This window comes from Arabidopsis thaliana, chromosome 5 (genome assembly GCF_000001735.4).
Source record: "Arabidopsis thaliana chromosome 5, partial sequence".
Classification (NCBI taxonomy): Eukaryota; Viridiplantae; Streptophyta; class Magnoliopsida; order Brassicales; family Brassicaceae; genus Arabidopsis; species Arabidopsis thaliana.
This window is the reverse complement of record NC_003076.8, coordinates 5,268,320-5,290,663: the sequence shown is the minus strand read 5'-3', so window position 1 is coordinate 5,290,663 and position 22,344 is coordinate 5,268,320. Positions and strand designations below refer to the sequence as shown.

Here is a 22,344-nt window from a genome sequence, read left to right as displayed (position 1 = left end):
ATGTATTGGTTAATTTTGTTCAGACATATTCGATGAGACTAGAATTATTCAATTTTACCAAGTTGTGACAAGAATCATGCAGACTAATAAAAGCGCGTTATGTCAAAATCAAATTGGCTCAATTATTATTGTCCACATATTTTGGGCTTTCTCGTGTATATGTGGGCCTCGCACGCGTGGTTAGGCTAAATGACAAATTGAGAGGGGGCCTCGTAAACATGCAATTAGACTAGTCCGGTGGAGACTATGGCTTATATACACGTGTCAGGTGCTTCCTAACATTTTCTTCGTTATGGCGCATCTTTTTAATTGCAATTTGGTAAGGTTAAATACATAAATCTATGTTTGAATCACGCTAAAATGATTATTACTATGAATACTTCGCCGTTACTAAGTTGCTAAATTCTCGCATCTTCTATAAATGTGACAGAAAAAGAAAGAAAAAAAAAAGTGAAGGAGAAAGCGATCAGACGGCGAATTCGCGATCGTATCGATCCACCGTTGAATCTCACGATGTCACTCTCCCGTCTACACAAATTCAAGCTCTTCGCGGCACATCGTAGCTTGGAAGCGTCCACCGCGGGGAGTCCCACGATGAGTCCAACGAAGAGCCCTGTATTCAATCTCCGACGACGCAAAACCCTGCGGATGTTGTTCGATAAGAGCTCCGATAGTCGCAGACGGAATCTCCGTCAGATCCTTGAGGAATCTCCGGAATCAGATGGAAATTCCGGGAATAAGAAGAGGGGAAACCACCGTGCTACTAGGCGTAAATTGAGAGAGCTCTTGGTCACATCGCCGTCGCCGCCGTACAAAGGCAGAGAAGATATAGACGGAATTGGAGAAGAGAGAAGCGAGATTTCGCCGTTAAACGTCACTTCAAACGGTGACGGCAGAGAGTTAACGGCTCGACGATTCGGTTCATCCGGTTCGGTTCAATCATTTCGGTTAAGGATTTTAAGAAAACCATGGCGACCAGTCCTGGTTTCTATTCCTGAGCAATAAATAAAAAAAACACACCTTTTTGTTCTCTTCTTTTTTCTCCGTTTAATTTTGTTACAAAATATGATCTTTAAATCCTTAATACTCCAGTTCTTAAAATGTCATATTTTTCAATGACCGTTTATTTGTTCTTACTGCGATTTAAGATATTGTAGACTATAACCTTTACTCTCTAGTCTCTAGGATTTAGTTAATTAAAAATTAGAGATTATGAATAAGAGCAAAAAGAGAACAAATGTTCGAGTTACGTTATTAAATCATTGGATCTAGTGAATCTTTTGAATATAACAGGACAAACTTACCACATGTGGTAAATTATATTCTATTGTTATTTTTCCTTGGCGTGTAACATAAAATATTACATAATTTAGAAAAGGAGTGTTGAAATTTTCGCAACGGCTATTTAGAGTCAATAGAAATGATTTGGGTTTTAGCTTGTGGAGGGCAAAATGATAAAATAGGTAGCCATGACAAGGAGACACATAATTGCTGCTTCTTAAAGTTTGTCTTCTTTTATTGCACAAAAAAAAAAAAGTTTGTCTTCTTTACTATACAGCTGAAGAAAATACCATTTATTGCTGACAAAAATATTAAGCCCTACATGAATATGGAATTTGTTACTATAAGAACTAAAAAGTTAGGGCTTTCGTAAGATTGGACACATTTTGGCCCAATAATTAGAAAAAATGAATTTTTTGAATGGGTTTATGGAAATAAGCATATATTGGTAAAGAAATGACGGTTTTGCCCCTTATGTGAGGTTATAATGTTGATAAAACACCATTGTCTTCAGCAAATTTTCCTGCAACTCAAATCCTCAATCCTCACTTCTCACTGCCGCACTTGCTTCATAAACACCATATTTGTCAACACCATCACCTTTAAGTCCATCAAAAACACTATTTCTTTCGTTTCCAACTTTCTCCATCACCAACACGTCGTCTCCAATTAATCCAATCAATCAAGTTAAACGATTTGTTATGGAAGAAATATAAACCCTAAAGATACTATCTAGGAAACCCAAGGGTTCTACTCTTAAAAACGATTCAAATCAATTAATCCCCAATTCATCACTAATTCTAAACCAAAAAATTGTTCGTTATTGTCAACGGAGTTCATTGTCATCACCGTTGAGAGAAGTACTGGAAAAATGAAGAAAAAATGCAGAAAGGTAAAAGCGTAACATAAACAGAAAGAAAAGTACCTATTTCTATAAGCATATGAAAAAGTACCTAATTAAACAAAGGCATATACTTAATTATGCCGATCTCGTAATTGATCCCTAAAAAGTTCTACCAAAAAAGTTAGGACATCGCTATAATACTATTATCTAAAATTCCGAATGTTAAGGAAAGTGTAGTAGTAATTTCCTATTTTAGTTCACCTCTCTTCTTCTTTTTCGTATTTTGGTCTCCCAGTATCCCTGTAAAATTGTAATTAGCACCTTATACTATATTGTTCAATTCTTAGCTTCATGTTTCGTAATAGCCTATATGTTAATGGGCCTTAATTGTCTTGGTGCAAACACATACCAGTCCATCATTCAGGTTTTGCATTTCTCAGCCGTAATTAAAGAGCGTGAGCTACACTGCGCATAACTCAACTTCGAGTCTTTTTATTCTTTTGTTCAAGAAAAAATACAACTCTAGTCGAGTCACGTTAAATAGTTGACATTTGCCACTTGCTTATGATAGGGACAAAGGTCAGTCAAGTGGAACATTTTTTTCTCATAGTGCAAAGACATTTTCCAGATCTGACTTTTCCTTTCTTTCTTTATTCCCTTCTTTTTACTTATATCATTGGACATTTCCAAATTCGTTTCTCGCCAATATCATTGGACATAGTATAAAGGCGTAGACATATGTAAGATTAAGTTATAAGTAATGATTTCCCTTGTCTTGTAATGACATTATTCAAAGAGCTTTGGATTACAAAAAAAAACGGAACATAGAAGTTTGTGAACTCTTTTTACAACCAAAATTTAGTTGCAACGCACCTTTTTACAACCAAAACTTAGTTGCAACAACAGCCAGACGAATCAATGCAATACACACCACTGAAAGATAAACACACTGATCAAATCAGTCGGTCACACACTTGATGAGCTTTGTGATAATATTTACAAAGGAAAAAGAAAGAGAAGACAATTTGTGGATCCTACAAACTATGGAGATAATTCCACTAATTAGGGAAACAATTGTTTTACTCAAAGCAATAAATCCATTTCGTCCTTATTGACCCAATCGTACCGGTTAACTCCGGTTACGTTCTCATCACTTTGAGACATTAAAAAACATGTTTCCGTTCAATGATTTGACTCTTTCCTACGAAAGAACTAGGTCAAGAAATATAATTATGGTTGTTAACTTGTGTTATTTATATTGCACAGACAGATCATTAATTGTTGTCGTTGTTCTCGAAATTACAGTGCTTAGTATACTAATCTACTTCACAGTGGTTGTTTTCTTAATTTACATTGATTTTGTCGAGATTGTGGTTGCCATTAACTAAGAGTTTGACAAACTTAAAACAATTAATTAATTATGATCCCTTTTATTTACGCTTAAAAATTAGTATAAATACAAAAAGAAATCCCAAAAAATAGAAAGATTGACAAAACTTAAAAATAAGTATACTATTTTATCATGTAATTGGAAAACCATATACTGAAGTAATAATCTGAAAATTAAAAGATGACGTATATGTGCGTGATTGAGTATTACAAAAAAGATATACGATACAATTAGGTATATGTAAGTAGCACGTGGAAGTTATGAATAAAAATAGTGAGACTGAGTTAAAAAGTTAAAACATTGTTTGGTCCTTTTTTCTCATCTTGTTGTTCCCACTAGCTATGATCATGTTCTAGATCAGGTCCACAGATTTCCGGTAAAACGACGACGAATCAAAATAGAAACAAAAACTAAGACAAATTCCTTACTTAATTCAACAAAAAAAAAGAGAATCTCTGTAAAAGTCAGACACTTATAGACAGAACAAGAAAAACCCATTTCTAAAATCATCTCCTCTTCCTTCAAAAACTCTATCTCTCACTCCCACTTCTTGGTTCTAAGAAGAATAGTTAAATTTCTTTTGCGAAGAATAGTTCAGGATGCAGCTGCGACTTTCGAAAAGCTTGAAGCATATATAATGGTGTAAAGACTAAAGAGTAAAGATAATTAAGCATGAAGACGATGTGGTGGAGAGATATGAGAAGTCTACTTATAGTTCCAATGTTCAAGTGTTTGGTGGCTATATGTTTGGTCATCTCACTATTAGTTTTCGTAGAAAGTTTATATATGAACATTGTAGTAATCTACGTCAAGTTGTGTAAACGCAAACCCGAGAAGATTTACAAATGGGAGGCAATGCAAGAGGACTTGGAGCTCGGAAATCAAAACTTTCCCATGGTTCTTGTCCAAATCCCAATGTACAACGAACGAGAGGTATTTTTTTTTTTGTTCAAAGAAGTTATTTCAATTATATATAGTGATGCAGCTTTTTAAGTAAAGTTCTACTTCACAGGTGTTTAAGTTATCCATTGGTGCTGCTTGCAGACTCATATGGCCATTGGATCGACTAATCGTTCAAGTTTTAGATGATTCCACTGATCCCACCATCATGGTACACACATTGATTGTTCTAAACGCATGCTATTAATTACTAGTAATAATATTATATCTACATTAAAAATATAAAGGAATCTGTATTTATTTTATTTTTGTCAAACTAAAGGAATCTGTTTTTTTTTTTAACGGAAGAAAAAGTCAAGCGGCTAATGTGTTAATTGCAGGAAATGGTAAGCACAGAGTGTGGAAAATGGGCAACCAAAGGCATAAACATAAAATGTGAGAGGAGAGACAATAGAAATGGCTATAAGGCTGGAGCTCTTAAACAAGGTATGAGGCATAGTTACGTCAAAACATGCACCTACATTGCAATCTTCGATGCTGATTTTCAGCCAGAGCCCGACTACCTCGAACGCACTGTCCCATTTCTTATCCACAATCCCGAACTCGCTCTTGTTCAAGCTCGATGGAAATTTGGTATGACTATTTGCGGTTGATACAAACAATACACTTTCAATTTATTGTCAATTGGTTTTGAGATAAATTATTTGTTTACTCATAGTCATATGATCTAAGAAAACCTATTGCTTGGTATAGTGAACGCAAAGAAGTGCTTGATGACTAGGATGCAGGAGATGTCCCTCAATTACCATTTCACGGCAGAGCAAGAATCCGGATCCACTAGACATGCCTTCTTTGGCTTTAATGGTAGATGCACCCTTATCAACATTTATTAAAATACTTTATCCTATGGTCGAAAACTTCATATTTTATTTCTTAGATCCTCTAATTTTATATTATGTGTAGCTTCAATTTCTAACTTTTATTCTTGAATAAAAATATCCAAACCAATTGATAATGATTATCCAGTAAGTTTTTCCAATAACAATAAAATATATACATTCAAATCTATCTTGTAATCTTCAAAATCTCTCCTTTCAAATATATTTTGGTACGTTACTCTAAAATATAGTTTAGACTTTAAACAATATAATTGGACGTTCGCAGGGACTGCGGGTGTATGGAGACTGGCGGCGATGGAAGAAGCTGGTGGTTGGAAAGACCGGACCACCGTAGAGGACATGGACTTGGCCGTTCGTGTAGGTCTACACGGCTGGAAATTTGTCTTTGTCAACGATGTTTCGGTACTTCCAATTCTTTTGGACTATAACTAATAAATGTGTGTCCAAATCTTTACATCGTATAAAACCAGTCCAAATCCTAATTAATATTCGTCACATGTGTTGTTGTTGCTGTGCACACACTTTATGCACATGATTTCAATTGACAATATATAATATGATTTGTATTTTTACGTGTGGATATCAAATAAACAAACTTTTAATAATTTGTAGGTGAAAAGTGAGCTACCAAGCCAATTTAAGGCATTCAGATTCCAGCAACATCGATGGTCATGCGGTCCAGCTAATCTCTTCAGAAAAATGACTATGGAAATTATTCGCAATAAGGTACACTACTACTATTATTCATTCTATATATCTGACCAATCAAAACGAAAGATACTTTTATTCTCTATCTTAATTTATTTCATTCTAAGACACACCAACTTTTTTTTTTTTTTTAATTTTTTTTTTGTCCATTATGAGAAACAAACATCCATTGTGATGCATGCCAATTTAATTTAAGTTTTTTTTTGTATGATCTTAAGTAATAATATAATGTTGGTACTAACGAATTTGATTTGGTAATTTGAACAGAGAGTGACGATTTGGAAGAAATTGTATGTGATCTATAGTTTCTTTTTCGTAAGGAAGATCATAGTCCATTTCTTCACTTTCTTCTTCTATTGTTTCATTCTTCCTACGAGCGTATTCTTTCCCGAAGTCAACATTCCGACTTGGTCAACCGTTTATTTTCCTTTTATGATCACTCTATTCAATGCCATTGCCACACCAAGGTTAGTACTATGTTCATTTATTCACATCATAGTAGTAACTAGCCAGATTATAGTATACAACAATGAATTTATTATGAAGTACATTTGGTATGCATGTAGATCTTTCTACCTCGTGATTTTTTGGGTCTTATTCGAGAATGTAATGGCTATGCATCGGACCAAAGGCACTTTCATCGGTTTACTTGAAGGAGGGAGAGTTAACGAATGGGTCGTCACCGAGAAATTAGGTGATGCGCTTGAGACTAAGTTACTTCCCCAAGTAAGAAAACCTCGCAACGGGTTTCTCGAAAGGTAATCAATCAAGCAAATAATAATCAGTTTAGGATTTTTTCTTCATATGATTTATCTCCAAACTTTGTTGCAGGATAAACTCAAAAGAGATGATGGTGGGGATATACATATTGTGCTGTGCATCATATAACCTTGTCTTTGGGAAGACAGTGTTATATATCTATCTTTACATGCAGGCTCTTGCTTTTATTATTGCCGGAATTGGTTTTATAGGAACTTGATAAGTGTAATTAGTAATTTATATATCCGTTAGTATTCTCGTTCTTTTCTTTTTCATATTTCAGAATAAGTAGGTGAATTATTTTATTTAATACAATTCTTATTCATTAATATCTTTATTTTTTTGTACAGTGTTAATTAGTCCATATGTTTATATAGTGCGTGTAAGATTCTTGAGTACGCACATTGTAATTTGTTGTATGATCATTAGTTTCCTCCATTTCTTTCATGTTCATTAAAATTTTCATTGATCCGAAAAATGTGAAAAAATAAGATTAAAAAATAGTAAAAAGGTGAAGATCAAGTAGCACATGACAAAAATATTTTAGACAGCACAAAAGTTGGGGTATTTACTTTTGAAAAGTATGGGAAATGTTTTTGGATCGATCCTTAAAAAGCCAACTTTAAAGCTTCAACTAGTGTACTCAGTTAGTATATAACGCCAATCAATAATTCACTGCAGAATGCTTTTCTTTTGGACCCAATTTTGCGTAGCACTCAGGGTATTTTCACCTTATTAGGCTGGCTATTTGGAATACAAAAAGAATTTTAAAAAGTTACATTATTAGCAAAGCTAACAAATTTGGTTATATATTTAATTAAGAAAATGTGAATTTATATACATAATAATCAGGTAATCAGAAAATGTGAATCATATACCACAGTAAAAGAAAAAGAATGTGTGATCAAGTTAAGTAAATAAATTTGCTTTGGTAGGTAAACTTTTTTCAGCTCTTCCTTGCAAACCATTTGGGATCAACAGAACTCAGAAAGCAGAGTCTTGAAGATTTACCAAACTCACCTTCAAATCTTCTATTGCTCTCTCTCTCTGGTAAGCAAAGAACTTCAGTGACTGCCACAATGAAAGTATTAATTCAAATGGGGTTCAGAGCATTCTCTCAATCAAAAATGAAAGAGATAGATACGTTTTCATTCATTTCACTTACGCCGAGTCGCTGCATCACAACAGATCGTTGCAATGCTTTTCTTTTCGTCAAAAGATTCTGTGCCATCAGTTTCGATGAAGGACGTTTGTAGTTCTTGCCACGGTATATGAGTATGGCGTGCCCTTCTTTAAGTTTTTCGATTGAGATTAGTACTCCATTGCTCTCTGTTTCAAGCGCTTTTGCTGTGTAGACAACTCTGGAGAAAAGCTTCTGCATCGTGATCACTTTTGCTACTTCCCTGTGCTTCCAATGCTGATGTAGACCTTCCATTACACCAAAAAAGACTCCTCTTCTACCTACAAATGAAACAAATACCAAATTGAGATTTGTGTAATATAATCTTATAGACAATGGATACAGAATAAGAAGAAGACAAGAATGGATCCGGTGGCGCTTACCAAGAACTAAGCTGCTGTTCATCTTCAGCCCTATTCTTCTCAAGCATTCTCTTTCTTCATTAGTCAATATCTCGATGTCATCATCTCCCTCCGATGGTTTCCACAAAGAATTTAATTTAAACAACTCCATATTTGATTTCTCTATCTTTGATTTTAGCTGCAAACAAAACCCGAAAATAACAAATCCATGGAACTTATATTACCTTAGCGAAATTTTAAAAGATGCAATGAAGCTAAAAAAGACTTACTATGGAAAGCTTGTGTTCTTGGCTTTTGAGTTCCTTCTCTAGTCTTGCTTTCTCAGCTTCAGTCTCTAGGTTTCTCGGGTCCATTTCTCCGAATTTTCTTTGCAGTTCTTGAAACTCTAATAAAGTTCCACTTTTGTTTGTTTCCTTCAACTGTTTACCATTTGTTACCACCTCCAAGAGTTCTATATCGCTCTCGCGTTTAGTTTCTTCAAAATGTTGGTATCTGCTGAGTAATCTCTCTCTGTCCTCAACCAAATCCGCGACCTCATCAGAAAGGAAGTCCTTGCCTCTGTATAGTACTATCAAGTATTTGTTGCGTAGAATCAGAACACCGCCAGTGAGATACTGAAAAAATATGATAGAGCCCAAAAAATTCGCATCAGCCACATCAATAATGAATATATATTCAAAAACTGGCCACAAGAAAAAAGACATTTACCCTCAATTCATCTGCCATTTCCTCATTGTTTGTATTGAGAGCTCCCCATTTGATTGCAATCTTTGCAATAATACATTTCTCCCATAGTTTCACGATAGCGGAAGCTAAACCTTGAAGCCCATAGTTCCTCCCTTTGCAAATTAAGAAGAAGAAAAAAGACTGTTGAGAGCTCGAGAGAGTAAACCGCAAGCAAATGCAAAGATAGCAGCACTTAGTCAATACCAACGCAATGAGAATGTCGATAAATAGTATCCGCAAATGACAAGAACAAAGCCAGAGAGTTTAAACATTAAATGTTGCAACTTCTGGAAAGCAAGACATTTCCCGATCTATCTCTTCTCAAAAATTTTAAACTACTCAAGAACTGTTTCATCTTTTGTTAAAAAAATATCAAGTTTGAGCAAGTTTCCTCATTCTTTCATGATTTCTTCGGGAACATATGAATAACTCTCCCTGAAGCTTAACTCTATATCACACACAACACAGAGTGAGAAAGACATCTAAAATAGTGAAGGAAATTACCAAGGACGAAATGAAACGGTAAAGGTTGAGCAATGTTTCTCAAGTAGGTAAGCTCTTCATCGGTTAGCTTAGCTCTAGTGTTTGGTGGACAACGTCTAGATGGAGTCATATATCCATTAACAACTTCAGGAAGCAAGTCAGCATCAACGGGAAACGGTCTTCTCATCCACCAATCCATATATCTAGGTCCCAAACCATCCAGTAACCTATCAGCTTCTCTCTCGTACAATGATGAGCTAATCTCATCTTGTCCCTCTGATGAATAACTCGGTCCTCCTCGATAAACAACTAAAAACTCCTTCTTGCTTAACACAACCAAGCCTCCAGTCTTCATCTATTGTTGAAAACATGAGAAATCACTTCAAAGAAACATCAATATTCAACAAGTTTGACATGAAGTAGAACTAACCAAACCTCTATAATCTCTTGAGCTCGCTCCATGTTTCGACACAGAGGAACATCAAATCTCACCATAGCAAGCTCATTCAACTTCCACATCGATTTAATCTTATTCACAACTAACTCAGTAACACCTGCTTTCCTCACATTCACCCATTTTCTCATCTTCGAAGCTTCACGTCTCAGTCTATTCAACAATCCCTCGTCAAGAATAAGCTCAGCAGTAGTCGGAACGCTCTCCTTCTTCATCCTCCTTAATATAAACCTCTCTTCTTCTCTCTCCCATGGCATTTTCCCGCCAAATCTATCCTTGGACTCAACTTTCTCCTCAATTCGACCTAAATACTCGAATTCGCTCAAATCATCCATCTGGGTTTCTTCAGAATCACTATCTTCATCGAGCTTTTCAACGTTACGCACGATCTTCTTCATCGCTTTCTTTCCTCTGACACCACTCTCTCTACGATTCAACGCCTTGAACGTCTTCTCTTCAACTTTCCGTGGCTTGTTTCTCTTCTTAGTGTCGAGAATCTCATCGGGTCGAAGCAAGAGAGGACCTTTCATCCATGGAGCAGTAGGAACCTTAATCGCAGCATCAGAGACTCCTCTGTTTTCCCTAAACTGATCAAATTGGGAACTTTTGGCGCGCCGAGAGGAAGAGTTAGTGATCAAAGATGGAAAAGCTCGCGCCGAGAGGAAGAGAGAGTTTAGCATTTGAGTAAAAGTCTGCAACTTTGGGTTATCGCTGAAGTTACACAAGAGCAGAACAAAGACCTCACAAAACGACAAAAATCGTGGATAAGATAAAATATTTATTCCATTTCTCATAAATTCCTAAATTAGTACATTTTACAATAAAAATTAAATAATTAGAACACAAAATTTATTGTTATTGTTGAATTTAAAATCTAAATTATAATCACTTCATTACCATAATATATACTAACTGAAAAAATGTAACTATGGACCAAAACCAAGAACTATTGGCGAAATTCTTAACAATGGTTCTAAAGTTTCGGCTGTAAATTTCCTCGCAAATAAAAAACACTTGGAAGTTGTAACATTCTCTCCACCACGGCCAAAATAGACACACTCCTCCTTAAACCGGATTCGGTTAAGAAACTCATCGGTTATATCAGGCCAAATAAACCGGCCAGGATGTGGACCAGCTTTGGACCAATCAACCCACGTCAAGGTCCGGTTAGCGCTCATCTCTCCATGCAACATGTGAACGAGAGTTGGGATATAATGCTCGTCCATGTAACAAGGCGGTTTACAATGTTGATCGAATATTTTGTAGTAAACCGTGTCTTCGATTATATGAAGAGCAAGTTCTCGAGTTGTTTCAAACCACTGTGATCCTTTTCTCCAATGTGTGATGTTGATGTGTGGATACATTGTGTGGTTGTAACGGCCTCTACCGGATTTTCTTGGGTCGTCGAATGAGCCAATGAAGCTGAGATTGGTGCCGGTTAAGTAATCGTAGATGGTTGTGAAATTGTAGAGTGGGATGCAAGAATCGGACAAGAGGACGAATCTTTGGTTGGATTCGTCGAGAAGTGCGTTGGCTAATAGTCTTTTCTCTGCGTCTACCATTGATGATGTTCCCCAATACACCGGCTGATTGACAAAAAGTTTCACAAATCAACATCAATATTATTGTTAAAATAATCTTTAAAAAATTGTTTATACAAATTTAAGCCTTTTAAATTTGTTAGATTTATTGAATTTAGATTTGTTGTCGCTTTTAACTTGAAAATTAGTTAGAATATCTAGAAACTTAATAAACATAAAAAGCATTCCTACGCCCTTTTTCAGTTTATATAACATCTAGAAATTTTATATTGAGATGCATTTTGAAACTGTTCTATGTATTGTTCATTTGTTCTTACAAAAGTTGAGAATAGTCTATCTTTGAATATTATTAACATGATTAAAGAAATGTATTTATGGTAGAATAATATCAAATGGGTTCATGCCTTAATGGACCATTATGCAATTGTCGAATCAAGATCAATGCACGTGCCATGTGAAAAAACCAACCTGTCAAATCGAAGAGATATGTTTGGAAAAGTATAGTGATGTGTTTTTGGAAAACTAGTGATATAATTTCTGATTAGTAGTATACTGATCATATATAGGGGTACCTAAATAGGTTTATTTAAGAAAAGAGAAAGATATAATTAACAAACTAAAGCTGTTATTATCACCTGACTTGGGATTCTTCTTGAATAGAAGACGGAAGTTTCGGGGAAAGAATCTTGAAAAGATGGATTAGTATGAACATATATGGAATAAAACCCTTCATGTCCTTCAAAGAACTTTTCCCACAAGCCAGCCAATGGGAGTCTTCCACCTGTCATGAACATGAAAGCCACCTTCACAGCCATCTTCCCATCATTATTATGTCTCCTCCCTAACCATGATGATGACGATAAGGATGATGTTGGTGATGATAATGACGAGGCCTTGGTGAAGAGTTCTTGATCACTCATGTTGTGTTGAAGTACTTGTAGTTGCAACTCTTGTTTGATATCCATCTCTGTGGTGTGGACCGTGTGGTTGAATAATAAGGTAGACCATAAGGGTTGTCGTTGTGTCGTCGTCGTAGACATGTGTACGGCTTTTAGTTGCAGACAAAGGAAGAGACCAACCGAGAAACCGAATACAAAAAAGAGTGAGCTTAAGACATAACTTCCCTTTTGTAAGAGAATCAATCTCAAGGGCTTTGTGATCATTGGGTACTGTTCTTCTTCTTTCTTGCTCTTATGATCACTAATGCTCATTGTAGAGATAGAGAGGGAGAGGGAGAGAGAGAAAAAGAGAGAGAGAGGTTGTTGTGATCGTTAAGGATTTTGCAACCAGTTGTTATAAATGTGTTATTACAAGTTGTATAAGAAAAAACAAGGTTTTTGGAGTGTATTGGACAACGTCAAAAGGAGCTCTCTTGCAAGTTATATAAATGTATATTAAAAGAGTAGACTTTGGAACGAAGACGTGACCTGTTGACTTTTAGTTGTTCTCAGGTCAATATATGTATATAACGATCATGTGTTAGATACAAAACTTAGGTTTTAGATCTTAACATTTACACGATTTGACGAAATTTTATCTTGCCCATAGGACGGAGTGTAGTAAGAGATTGCAATTTCAAGTAAGGGTGATGATATGTTGTCAAAATAAGCTAAGGGTGGCATGTTGTCAAAATATGTTTTTTTTTCTGTTGCTGTTGAAAATATGAATATTTGAATCTAATCTTAATTTAACCGAATCACATTGAACACCTTGGTGAGAGGTGGATATAACCGAGCAGTTCTGTATTTCAAACCTATACTTGAATGATCTATTGAATTGTTTATCTGTGTGCGTGGGTTCAATTTTGTCTAATTTTTCTTTTTGAAAGTCTAACTTAAACCGAACCAATACAATAGCAAATTAAATAACTCAAACCAAAATAATATCAAATAAAAAAACTAACCTGATTACTCCAAAGTTAAGGAATTCTTCATAAATAACCTGGACGAGTTAATTATTCAAAATGTTGCAGTACTGAGATGGAAGAGAGTGCGAAATGTTCGGTGCTGACCCACAAACCATGGAAGGAACAATATTTCATGCCTAACTTTAGGTGCACTTGACGACACATTGCCAGAACCTTCTTTTTGTTGCTAAATAGTCAAATATGAAGTTTTGATTACAAAAATCATTAATACAGAGAGTAAGCGTTGCGGTCGTGATCGGCATGCTAGATTAGTGGATTTTTAAAGGTCGTAAGGTCTAATTACATTGCTTAGTCAAGGCACAAAAGTAATTAAAGACCAAGCTTGAGAGTTTTACTTGTACTCAAAGCTGTTAGACATAGACCATTTATTTTCGGCACGATCTATGATACATTAATTAAGATTTCTCATTAATATAGTAACTCACTAACGCCAAAAATTCCAAAACAATTGGGTGTAATTGATAATTAGAGAAAGTGTTAGGTCAATTATGTATTAGTTCAAAACATTCGGGTAGTTAGTTAAACTAGCATAATATTTTAGGGTAATTTCGGTATTTAATCCCCCAACAAAAAGGAAAGGAAAGTTTCCGACGTCGGTTTCTTAACATTCTCAAAGTTGCCGACGGAGAAGCCATGGCGACGACGAGGACAAACGAGGAAATTGACAGAGAAGCAGAGGAGAATCGAAAAGAAGCTCTATTAGCTTCAACACTATCTCTTCAACCCAATTTTAATCGATCCAACCTCACCCAGAAACAAATTTCCAAATTACAGGTCAGATTCTTTGCCTCGACTTTTAATGTTTCTGATCTTCAGATATCCCAATGAGATTGTAAGCACGACTTCGTATAATCATCTTGATTCGAATTTCTATCAACTGTTCAATCCAGTTTTTTTTTTTTTTCTTTCAACCGAATTACTATGTACATAGCAATTTGAATTTGAAGCCATTTTGGTTGTGTTGAGATTACAGGAGCTACACAAGAGACGTATGCAAATAAAAGCTAATGCAAAGATTCATAAGAAGAAACCTAAAGGTATATATATATTTAGCTCTCTTTTTTTGAGAATTCTCAGTTCATATTCACTAGACTAAAAGCTCTACACTGAAATGCAGCGAGCAAGAATTCTCAGAGTAAAGCGATCGAAGATGGCGAAAGCTCTAAAAAGTTGAAAGAACCAACTTCTTCTTCTTCTTCTACCTTAGAAGAACAGAATCATAACAAGACAGTAGTCACAGTACCGAAGAAGCCACAAAAACTGTTTTGGGGGTGAGCTTATTTCGCTAATTTTAGAATTCTTTTTCATATTGAGAAAACCGTGCTAATGCCATGCTTTTTTTGTTTTGAAACAGGCTAGATACCAGGGAGAGGTGGGAAAGGAAAGCCAACATGTAGTGGTCATGAAAAGATTTCTCGTTATTGATAACGTCGTCCATTGTACAATTTAAGAGTAGCAGATTAGAGAAAGACTCACAAACTAAATGATGAAACAAACTGGTTTTTGTTCTGCTGATTTCTTTTGTTTAATTTCAAGCTCCAGATGTAAGAGCAAGCTCTATTTCCTCCAGTGATCGACCTTTAGTCTCGACGACGTTTCCTGCAATGTAGAGGACCGCAAGGACGCAGACTCCAGCAAAACCCAAGTAGACACTGCTGATTCCGAATTTAGTCACAACGCTTAAGAAGTATAGTCCGATCACAAAGTTTGATATCTGTTAGGGCAAAAGAGAAACAAAACATTAGAAACAGAGAGAAGAAACTCTGTTCTGAACCCATAAAACCTATAGATATATGTATATACCCAGTGCATGCCGAGAGAAAGAGCGACGGCTTTTGCTCTGATTCGGGATGCAAATATCTCTGGAAGAAGAAGAGCCGGTACCGGGCCAGCACCAAGTGAGAATGACAGGACATATCTGATTTAAACAACCGAGCATAAGAGTCAGTCAAGTCCTATACAGAGAGACTATAAGGAAGTGTTAAGAGGAGATTGACTTACAGAACAGTTCCAACAACGGCAAGGGTTCCAGAATAGGCAGCAAGAGCCTTCCATGTGAAGGACAAGGAGAGTAACAGCATTGACAAAGCCTTTTCAATACAAAACCATAAAATCCAAGTTAGTCCTGTTGTGGTAATACTAATGAGGGTTGAGATTTTCGAATATGGCTAAGAATTTTAATAAAAACATGTACCATTCCACCAAAGCTTGTCAGTAAAAGACTTTTCCTTCCCATTTTATCCATCAACGATGAAGCAACAGCAGTGCCTGCGACCAGATTTTTATCGTGTTATTTTTTTGGTTATTTTTGGAATTTAATGAGAACATAACGGGGAAACGAACCAAAGACATTTGATGCTCCAACGAGAGCACTGGCTGCAACATCTGATTGGATTCCCGCACTACGGAATACCGATGTGGAGTAATACACAACTGCGTTTATCCCGGCTAACTGTTGAAACAAGAAGAGAGCCGCACCTACGCTTACAACTACAACAAGAACAGACAAGAAACTATGTAAATTGATCAATCCGATATGACCTTTGAAAGGAATCCGTCAGCTTTTATTACAAACTAAACAATGTATCTCCACCAAGTCTTGCTATACCTTTCCAGTAGCGGCTGCTGAATAGATCAAACCATCCTGCCTCCGGCTCAGAAGAACCTTGGCCAGAGGCTGATAAGTCGCGAACTAGTTCAACCACTCTTTCTTTACCATACAAAGTTTTGATCGCCTTTTCAGCTTCAGAGACTTTTCCTTGCTGCAAAATTGATTTCCTTGACTTGTCAAAAATTGATCTCATTTTAAGTGTTGAGATCTGTTCCTTGAGAGTACCTGAACGAGCCACCTTGGGCTTTCTGGAGAAAAAGCCATTCCTATGGCCAATAGAACGGAAGGGATAACTGCAACACCAAACATCGTCCTCCACCTAGAAGACCACGATATCAAAACTTATCACAGTATGCAACCCAAAATAAAAGATGATGAATAAAAAAGGGATGTTACATACCATAGAGGGTTTGCTGCAAGGGGTAATCCAGCTATCAAGGCTGCAAGTATTCCTATACAGATGAACAACTGGTTCACAGATCCGAGTGCTCCACGGATTTCAGTTGGTGATATCTGACAACCATCATCAAACGCTTCAGAGACATAACATATAAACAAATCTAACATCTTATGCTAAAAGTGCAAAAATAATGAAAATCAGTATTTAAACAACCTCAGATATGTAAAGTGGTACAATCGCTGATGAGATTCCAATTCCAATTCCAGCGAGCAGACGTCCCACAATCATAGTCTGCACACTCTGAGCTGTTGCACTAATCAATAAAAAAAGAACCAATGCGTTAAGAAATCAATTAACGTCTCACCAATAGGTATGGCTTAGTGCTTGAAAATTTACCATAAGAAAGCTCCAATGGCAAGCGGGATAGCATCCAATTGAAAAGTTCTTGTTCGTCCAAATTTGTCAGCTAATGCACCTCCAGTGAATGAACCTACCGTAGCACCAGCAAGCAGAGAACTAACAATCCATCCTGCTCAACACCAATCATAGAGAATACCAATTATGAGTTTGGCTACTAATCAAAACACGAATCATTTTACCGTTGACAGGAGGAGTAAAGAAGTGGATCATCATATACTTGCCTTGCAAAACAGTATTTTCGGCGATCCCAAGATCCTTAGCAAGATATTCAAGAGCACCATTAACCACCCTGATTCAGTCCAATAGAACATCATCATCCATGATCACACCAAGATAAAAACAGTGTAGTATTTAGTCATACCCGAGATGATAACCAAAGAGTATAGCACCAAGACAAGCAACACCAACAAAAGGCAAAACTGTTCCAGAGCTTTTCCCTTCAGATCTCAGAGGTATAGCTTCTTCTTCATCTCCATCTACATTTCATTCCTCAAACCATCAGATGATTAGTCCAAATCCCAAACTATACATTAGATTCTTCAAATTGTATTTAAGAACTTGTAAGCAATCACAGAATCTAATGATAGACAAAGATAGAAGAGCATTAGAAGAGACGAACCAGATGAGGCTTGAGCTCTGACCGATCGAGCTTTGACAGAAGAGAAACTCATAACGCTCTGGATCCCGTTATCAGCACGAGCAAGCGTCGCTCCCATGGCTTCAGAACCAGAACAGTAGAGTGGCCCGGTGGTGGCTAAGCTCTTATAACCAGCGAAGCGAATTCCGGTAGAAGTCGTCGATCTGTCAGAAGAGAAGGTCCGTCTCTGAAACGCAAACGCAGCGTTTCCTTTAACCGCATACGTTGACGACTGCATTTTGTCTGACTTTTTATAACCGTAATTGCAAGGAAACGAGAAATATTAGGCAAGGAAGGAAAAAAAAGGATCGCATTTATACCAAACAGAACTCAAAAAGAGAGAAGTAAGGAACGATGAAGACGCAACATCACGAAATTGGGAAATATGTTGCATTGATGCGAACGAGAGAGTAAAAACGCTCTTCTCGATCGCGGCTGATTAACAAAAATCGTGATATCCAAAGCAAAACTTCAGATTTGAAAATTACCAGAGAAACTTCGGAGACTCCGCGATTTGAGAGAGAGGATAGTGAGGGCTTAAACCAGATAGATTGTGATTGCTGAGAAGAACTCACTGTGGAGCTTATTGTCGTTTAAAAAAAAAAATTAAAACGCACCAAAAAATAAATAATGCAATTTTGTTTCCTTATTAGTTTTGGATTTTTGTGTAATAATTCATATTTATCCAAAACCATACGGAAAATAGAGTATTTTCATTTCTTATTTTAAAGAAATCATGAAATTTAATGCATGTGATGCAACTTTCAATTTTGGATTGGTAATTTTGTAATATTTGCTAGGAAATTTGAATAAATCAACCAGTATCAACTAAATCGAACTAAGTGGCGGGACTAATTAGGAAATTTTTTTGAGTTTATAAATTGAGAAAATTATTTACAATTATTATTCGACATAAATTAGTCGATAAAAGGGTAAGAAAAAAAGAAGTAAAAGAGTTACGTAAGAGCCGCAGGATTGGCGATTTGGCAACGTTGGATTTTCTGGATTAGATTTTGGATGACGTATATAGCCGCACGTGTTATTCAATAGTACTCACGTGCCGCCATTGAGCATAGTAACGGTGACGTATAAAAATCATAGTAACTTGGGCCACTATTATTTAACCCATCATTTTTGTGGGCTAATATTAGTAAGCCCATTAATACAAAACGGGACCAATTTCTAACATCTTCGTCTCAGTATTTCATCGTTCTACTTCTATCTCGTTCCAACGTCTTCGCAAAAGAAAATTCCGAAATTGTTTCGAAAAATCCTGAAGAAGAAGAGGTAAGCTATTTTCCTTCTCACTTATCCTTCTTCTACTGAAAATTTATAACATAATATAAACCACAAATACATTTTTGTGTAATCCTTGTAGCTCATTGCTAATCTCTGATTCTCCAGAAATTTTGCTGAGTCCTCTGTTCGATTACACTTCAATTATTTTTTATCTGCGCTGTATCTCTGTTAATGGGTTTCATTAAGTTTTGATTCTCAGTTGTTATATGATTTCGAATTTCATTATATCCTGAAAAGCTTTTATCTTTATGTATATTCCAAGTATTGAATCTCAAAGTTTCTAGTCATTTCAATTTCAATAGGTCTTTGAATCAACAACAGTTCCATGTTGTGCCCAACGTATACACCAAGTGTTTACCATTTTCAAACGCAAAAGCCAGTTTTCCGGAAACAGAGGTTTCGGGTTTGTTCATCTACTTCTGGTGGTGAGGATGATAGATTCAAAGTAGAGTACACTCCTTGGCTTATCGTTGGGTTGGGCAATCCAGGAAACAAGTATCATGGAACAAGACACAATGTAATGATACACAATCTTTTTCTTTTACTTAATTGCTGGATTTGATCTTGGCAATGCTACAACTTTGTGTTGTTTTCAGGTTGGTTTCGAGATGATCGATGTGTTGGCTAGAAAAGAAGGGGTGTTGATGAACACTATACAGTCCAAAGCTCTAATCGGAATAGGTTCTACTTCTCTTGCTTTGGTTCTTTGGTTTGAAGAATAATAAAACTGATGACTTTTTGGTTCTATGTATGAATCAGTACAGGTGCTATTGAAGATGTACCTATCTTGTTGGCTAAACCTCAGACTTATATGAACTTCAGCGGCGAATCGGTTTGTATTTTCTGTTCATAACTTTGCAAAGATCAGCTGCGTGATCAAATAATCATCATACCTGAAACTGTTCTGTTGTCGTTTTAAAGGTTGGATCTCTAGCTTCACACTATCGAGTACCATTGCGCCACATTTTAATGGTAAAGTCACTGACTTAAGCATCCCTTGAATCCAGAACTATGTTCCATATGAACACTTTTGTTTCTCTCTACTAGATTTACGATGAGATGGCTTTACCAAATGGGGTTTTGAGACTTCAACCGAAAGGAGGTCAAGGCTATCACAACGGGTATGAATATACCTCTTGAACATCTAAATGTGTTCTATGATATATTAACTGATGTCACCTTTTATATCTGTTACAGAGTGAAGAGTGTAATGGGGCATTTGGATGGTCGTCGAAACTTTCCTCGTTTAAGCATAGGTACGGTTTTGGTTTGATTCAGGTTTCAAAGCGAGACTATTCTTTGTTTCTCTCTCAATCTCTTATGTTTTTTGTCGATTGTCAGGCATTGGTAAACCACCTGGAAACATGGATATGAAAGCTTTTCTTCTTCAGAAGTTTAGTCCATTGGAACAGAAACAGATCGAGGAAGCACTCGAGCAAGGAAGTGAAGCAGTGAAGACTCTTGTGCTTAATGGCTTCAATCAAGGAATTTCGAGATTTAATCTTGTGCAGAAATATAAATTCCATAAAGTATAGACTCCGATTTGCAATAAAAGCAACCATGTAGAGATTGGTTTAGCACTTTCATTTTATCGTCTCAAGAGACACTCTTTCGTTACGAAGTGTATGAAGTTTCTTAGATTAATATAATTCAGTCTCGAGAAACTATCCCAATAATACTCAGTTTCACTAAGAAGGGGCTTCATCATCGACCTATAGATTCTTCTCAATGTGTTGCAGTTGAAATTTGAGAACGAATCTGAAATCATAGAGGTTTCAAAATTGAAAAACACAAAAAGTAGTCATTGTAAATAGAACATTAAAGATTGTGAACAAGGAACTGAATCAAGAGAGTTTCCTTCATCCTAAATACCACAAAACATAAACAAAAGCTCTCTTTCACTATCCTGATGGTTCTTCATCATCTTCTTTCAAGCTTCGACTGGGTACTCAAAAACAACATCTTTGCCAGTAAGTTTACGGTACACACCGACCATAGTCTCGAGCTTGTACTCTGTGTTGTTCTTTTCCTTGGCATCCAAAAAGACCTGTGACATGGTAGTCAAAACAGAATGTAAAGGTAAGCTCAATATCATTCGTATCAATATCTGAGTATATTCTCATAGTAAATGATACGATACCTTCATGATCTTGGAACCATCAAGACGGTAGCGAGTACGCTTTCCAACAATCTCAGCGGGGAAAGCAACATCTTCAAGCATAGCTTCATGAACTGAGGTAAGAGTTCTGTTACGTGGCCTCTGAACAGCAGCACCCTTCTTGGGGGGACGCATGATCCTTCTTGTGGTAACAAAGATAACATCCTGTGAAGAAAATGAAAAAGAATGGCAGAGTGTGTAAGAGAGATAGTACAACTATTGTTTAGGCATTTACTAAAGACAGAGCAATGTTATAAAATTACCTTTCCACTGAACTTCTTCTCAAGCTCTCTGACGAGACGGGGATGAATCTTGCGGAAAGCTTTCCTCAATCTGAATGGAACGTAAATCACAACAGCTTTGCGGTTTCCAGAGATATCCATGTGACTGCAATGACAAAATCAAATTAGTTTCCCTTCGAGAAAGGTAATGCAACCATGGAGTGAAACGGGGAAAAAACAAAACGCAGCAACATACACAGCTTGGTTGATGTAGAGATCTTTCAACTCGCTTTTCAACTCCTGGTTAGTGTTCTCCAAATCAAACAAAGCCTGAGAAAGAAAATTCCAAGTTATTCATGATGAAGAATAATTTAAAGACAAAGACATCAAAGTTGATGTTAGTACCTGAGCAACTTGCTCCTCGCATTCTGTTGGCTCAGCATTCTTGTCCTTCTTGATCTTGTTCTGAGCGGAGAACATCTTCACAGATCTTAAAGGAAACAAAAAAAATGGAATCAGTGATAACATTAGGCATAAGAACTTGCTACCATTAAAATCCAGGATTAACATTAAGAAAAATTATTATCACAAACCGACGAGTAACAGTTTCCAGTAAGTTTCATAACCAAAGTTAAGGCTTTTTGGATCAAGAAAAAAAAAACACAGCTTTCTAGTTCTATGCAATAATACTCTGGAGCAAGTTTCGAGTTCTTAAATCGACATTGCTACATTACTTAATAGTGGCTTAAACTGAACTAGAGTATCCTTCTCTTAAAGACCAAAACCCAGAATTAGACCAATCACAAGAGCTAAAATCTTACACCTAAAGTGAGCTACAAGATTTCAGACAAAACATCAGCATTTCCACTCAACATAAAACTACGGACAAGAGAGTATGAGGAATATCAACTATTTGCGACTAACCGTAGTGAAAACGGAGGCGAAATCTGCAAGTACGAAGAAGAACCCTAGATTGACAAAAAATGGTTTGCGGCTTCTCCTTCGCAGCACAGTTTCAGTAAAATCAGGTTTTAATGTTCGATGATTAGGGTTTCAAGGTAGCCTTGTTTCGAATGTGACCAAATATGGGCCGTTAAAAGGTTCTTAAAGCCCGTAAGCCCATGTATTTACAAACTCGTTTCCA

General features: G+C 36.4%; 8 protein-coding genes across 16 annotated transcripts; 4 read left to right on the top strand and 4 right to left on the bottom strand.

Annotated features, from left to right (window-relative positions):
• Positions 1-157: 157 nt before the first annotated feature.
• AT5G16200 (50S ribosomal protein-like protein) lies at positions 158-1,263 on the top strand. Of its 2 annotated transcripts, NM_001343443.1 has the most exons (2): positions 249-319; positions 431-1,121. In NM_001343443.1, exon 2 carries the CDS (start codon positions 514-516, stop codon positions 1,003-1,005), a length of 492 nt encoding a protein of 163 aa, NP_001330823.1. In that variant the 5' UTR covers positions 249-319; positions 431-513; the 3' UTR covers positions 1,006-1,121. The 2 variants fall into 2 exon arrangements, with proteins under 2 accessions (NP_197124.1, NP_001330823.1); NM_121625.5 differs by having other exon boundaries at positions 158-1,263.
• Positions 1,264-3,821: 2,558 nt separating this feature from the next.
• On the top strand, positions 3,822-7,217 carry CSLA11 (cellulose synthase like A11; the record flags this gene model as incomplete). 4 transcript variants are annotated; one of them, NM_001343441.1, is made up of 9 exons in its annotated part: positions 3,822-4,448; positions 4,528-4,626; positions 4,796-5,048; positions 5,169-5,279; positions 5,580-5,716; positions 5,927-6,040; positions 6,290-6,489; positions 6,589-6,780; positions 6,854-7,217. In NM_001343441.1, the coding sequence occupies 9 exons, from the start codon at positions 4,188-4,190 to the stop codon at positions 6,999-7,001; spliced, it is 1,515 nt and encodes a 504-aa protein (NP_001330942.1). In that variant the 3' UTR covers positions 7,002-7,217. The 4 variants fall into 4 exon arrangements, with proteins under 4 accessions (NP_001330942.1, NP_001330943.1, NP_001330941.1 ...); NM_121624.4 differs by having other exon boundaries at positions 4,371-4,448; positions 6,854-7,114; NM_001343440.1 differs by having other exon boundaries at positions 6,589-7,217.
• A 344-nt stretch (positions 7,218-7,561) lies between these two features.
• CRS1 (maize chloroplast splicing factor-like protein) lies at positions 7,562-10,780 on the bottom strand (the record flags this gene model as incomplete). Of its 2 annotated transcripts, NM_121623.3 has the most annotated exons (7): positions 7,562-7,852; positions 7,947-8,242; positions 8,345-8,501; positions 8,593-8,937; positions 9,032-9,162; positions 9,554-9,887; positions 9,968-10,780. In NM_121623.3, 7 exons carry the CDS (start codon positions 10,778-10,780, stop codon positions 7,766-7,768), a joined length of 2,163 nt encoding a protein of 720 aa, NP_197122.2. In that variant the 3' UTR covers positions 7,562-7,765. The 2 variants fall into 2 exon arrangements, with proteins under 2 accessions (NP_197122.2, NP_001332392.1); NM_001343439.1 differs by having other exon boundaries at positions 8,345-8,937.
• Positions 10,781-10,842: 62 nt separating this feature from the next.
• Positions 10,843-12,877, bottom strand: AT5G16170 (Core-2/I-branching beta-1,6-N-acetylglucosaminyltransferase family protein). The gene is made up of 2 exons (NM_121622.4): positions 12,163-12,877; positions 10,843-11,572 (listed from the first exon to the last, which is right to left on the bottom strand). The coding sequence occupies exons 1-2, from the start codon at positions 12,736-12,738 to the stop codon at positions 10,913-10,915; spliced, it is 1,236 nt and encodes a 411-aa protein (NP_197121.2). The 5' UTR covers positions 12,739-12,877; the 3' UTR covers positions 10,843-10,912.
• A 1,143-nt stretch (positions 12,878-14,020) lies between these two features.
• On the top strand, positions 14,021-14,969 carry AT5G16160 (uncharacterized protein). Its single transcript, NM_121621.4, has 4 exons — positions 14,021-14,228; positions 14,428-14,491; positions 14,572-14,725; positions 14,809-14,969. Exons 1-4 carry the CDS (start codon positions 14,088-14,090, stop codon positions 14,849-14,851), a joined length of 402 nt encoding a protein of 133 aa, NP_568329.1. The 5' UTR covers positions 14,021-14,087; the 3' UTR covers positions 14,852-14,969.
• PGLCT (plastidic GLC translocator) lies at positions 14,849-18,188 on the bottom strand. 3 transcript variants are annotated; one of them, NM_180497.2, is made up of 14 exons: positions 18,011-18,188; positions 17,505-17,769; positions 17,247-17,361; positions 17,107-17,174; positions 16,862-16,994; positions 16,679-16,778; positions 16,466-16,578; positions 16,291-16,384; positions 16,063-16,216; positions 15,798-15,944; positions 15,649-15,722; positions 15,456-15,544; positions 15,258-15,372; positions 14,849-15,168 (listed from the first exon to the last, which is right to left on the bottom strand). In NM_180497.2, exons 2-14 carry the CDS (start codon positions 17,758-17,760, stop codon positions 14,986-14,988), a joined length of 1,641 nt encoding a protein of 546 aa, NP_850828.1. In that variant the 5' UTR covers positions 17,761-17,769; positions 18,011-18,188; the 3' UTR covers positions 14,849-14,985. The 3 variants fall into 3 exon arrangements, with proteins under 3 accessions (NP_850828.1, NP_568328.1, NP_974787.1); NM_121620.2 differs by having other exon boundaries at positions 17,505-17,765; positions 18,011-18,107; NM_203058.3 differs by having other exon boundaries at positions 17,505-18,034.
• Positions 18,189-18,700: 512 nt separating this feature from the next.
• On the top strand, positions 18,701-20,504 carry AT5G16140 (Peptidyl-tRNA hydrolase family protein). 2 transcript variants are annotated; one of them, NM_121619.4, is made up of 8 exons: positions 18,701-18,809; positions 19,124-19,338; positions 19,418-19,502; positions 19,586-19,653; positions 19,743-19,793; positions 19,869-19,942; positions 20,019-20,077; positions 20,163-20,504. In NM_121619.4, exons 2-8 carry the CDS (start codon positions 19,147-19,149, stop codon positions 20,354-20,356), a joined length of 723 nt encoding a protein of 240 aa, NP_197118.1. In that variant the 5' UTR covers positions 18,701-18,809; positions 19,124-19,146; the 3' UTR covers positions 20,357-20,504. The 2 variants fall into 2 exon arrangements, with proteins under 2 accessions (NP_197118.1, NP_001078593.1); NM_001085124.3 differs by having other exon boundaries at positions 18,804-19,338; positions 20,163-20,494.
• Positions 20,465-22,243, bottom strand: AT5G16130 (Ribosomal protein S7e family protein). The gene is made up of 6 exons (NM_121618.4): positions 22,125-22,243; positions 21,606-21,690; positions 21,457-21,530; positions 21,243-21,366; positions 20,962-21,144; positions 20,465-20,868 (listed from the first exon to the last, which is right to left on the bottom strand). Exons 2-6 carry the CDS (start codon positions 21,678-21,680, stop codon positions 20,752-20,754), a joined length of 573 nt encoding a protein of 190 aa, NP_197117.1. The 5' UTR covers positions 21,681-21,690; positions 22,125-22,243; the 3' UTR covers positions 20,465-20,751.
• Between the last annotated feature and the right edge of the window lie 101 nt (positions 22,244-22,344).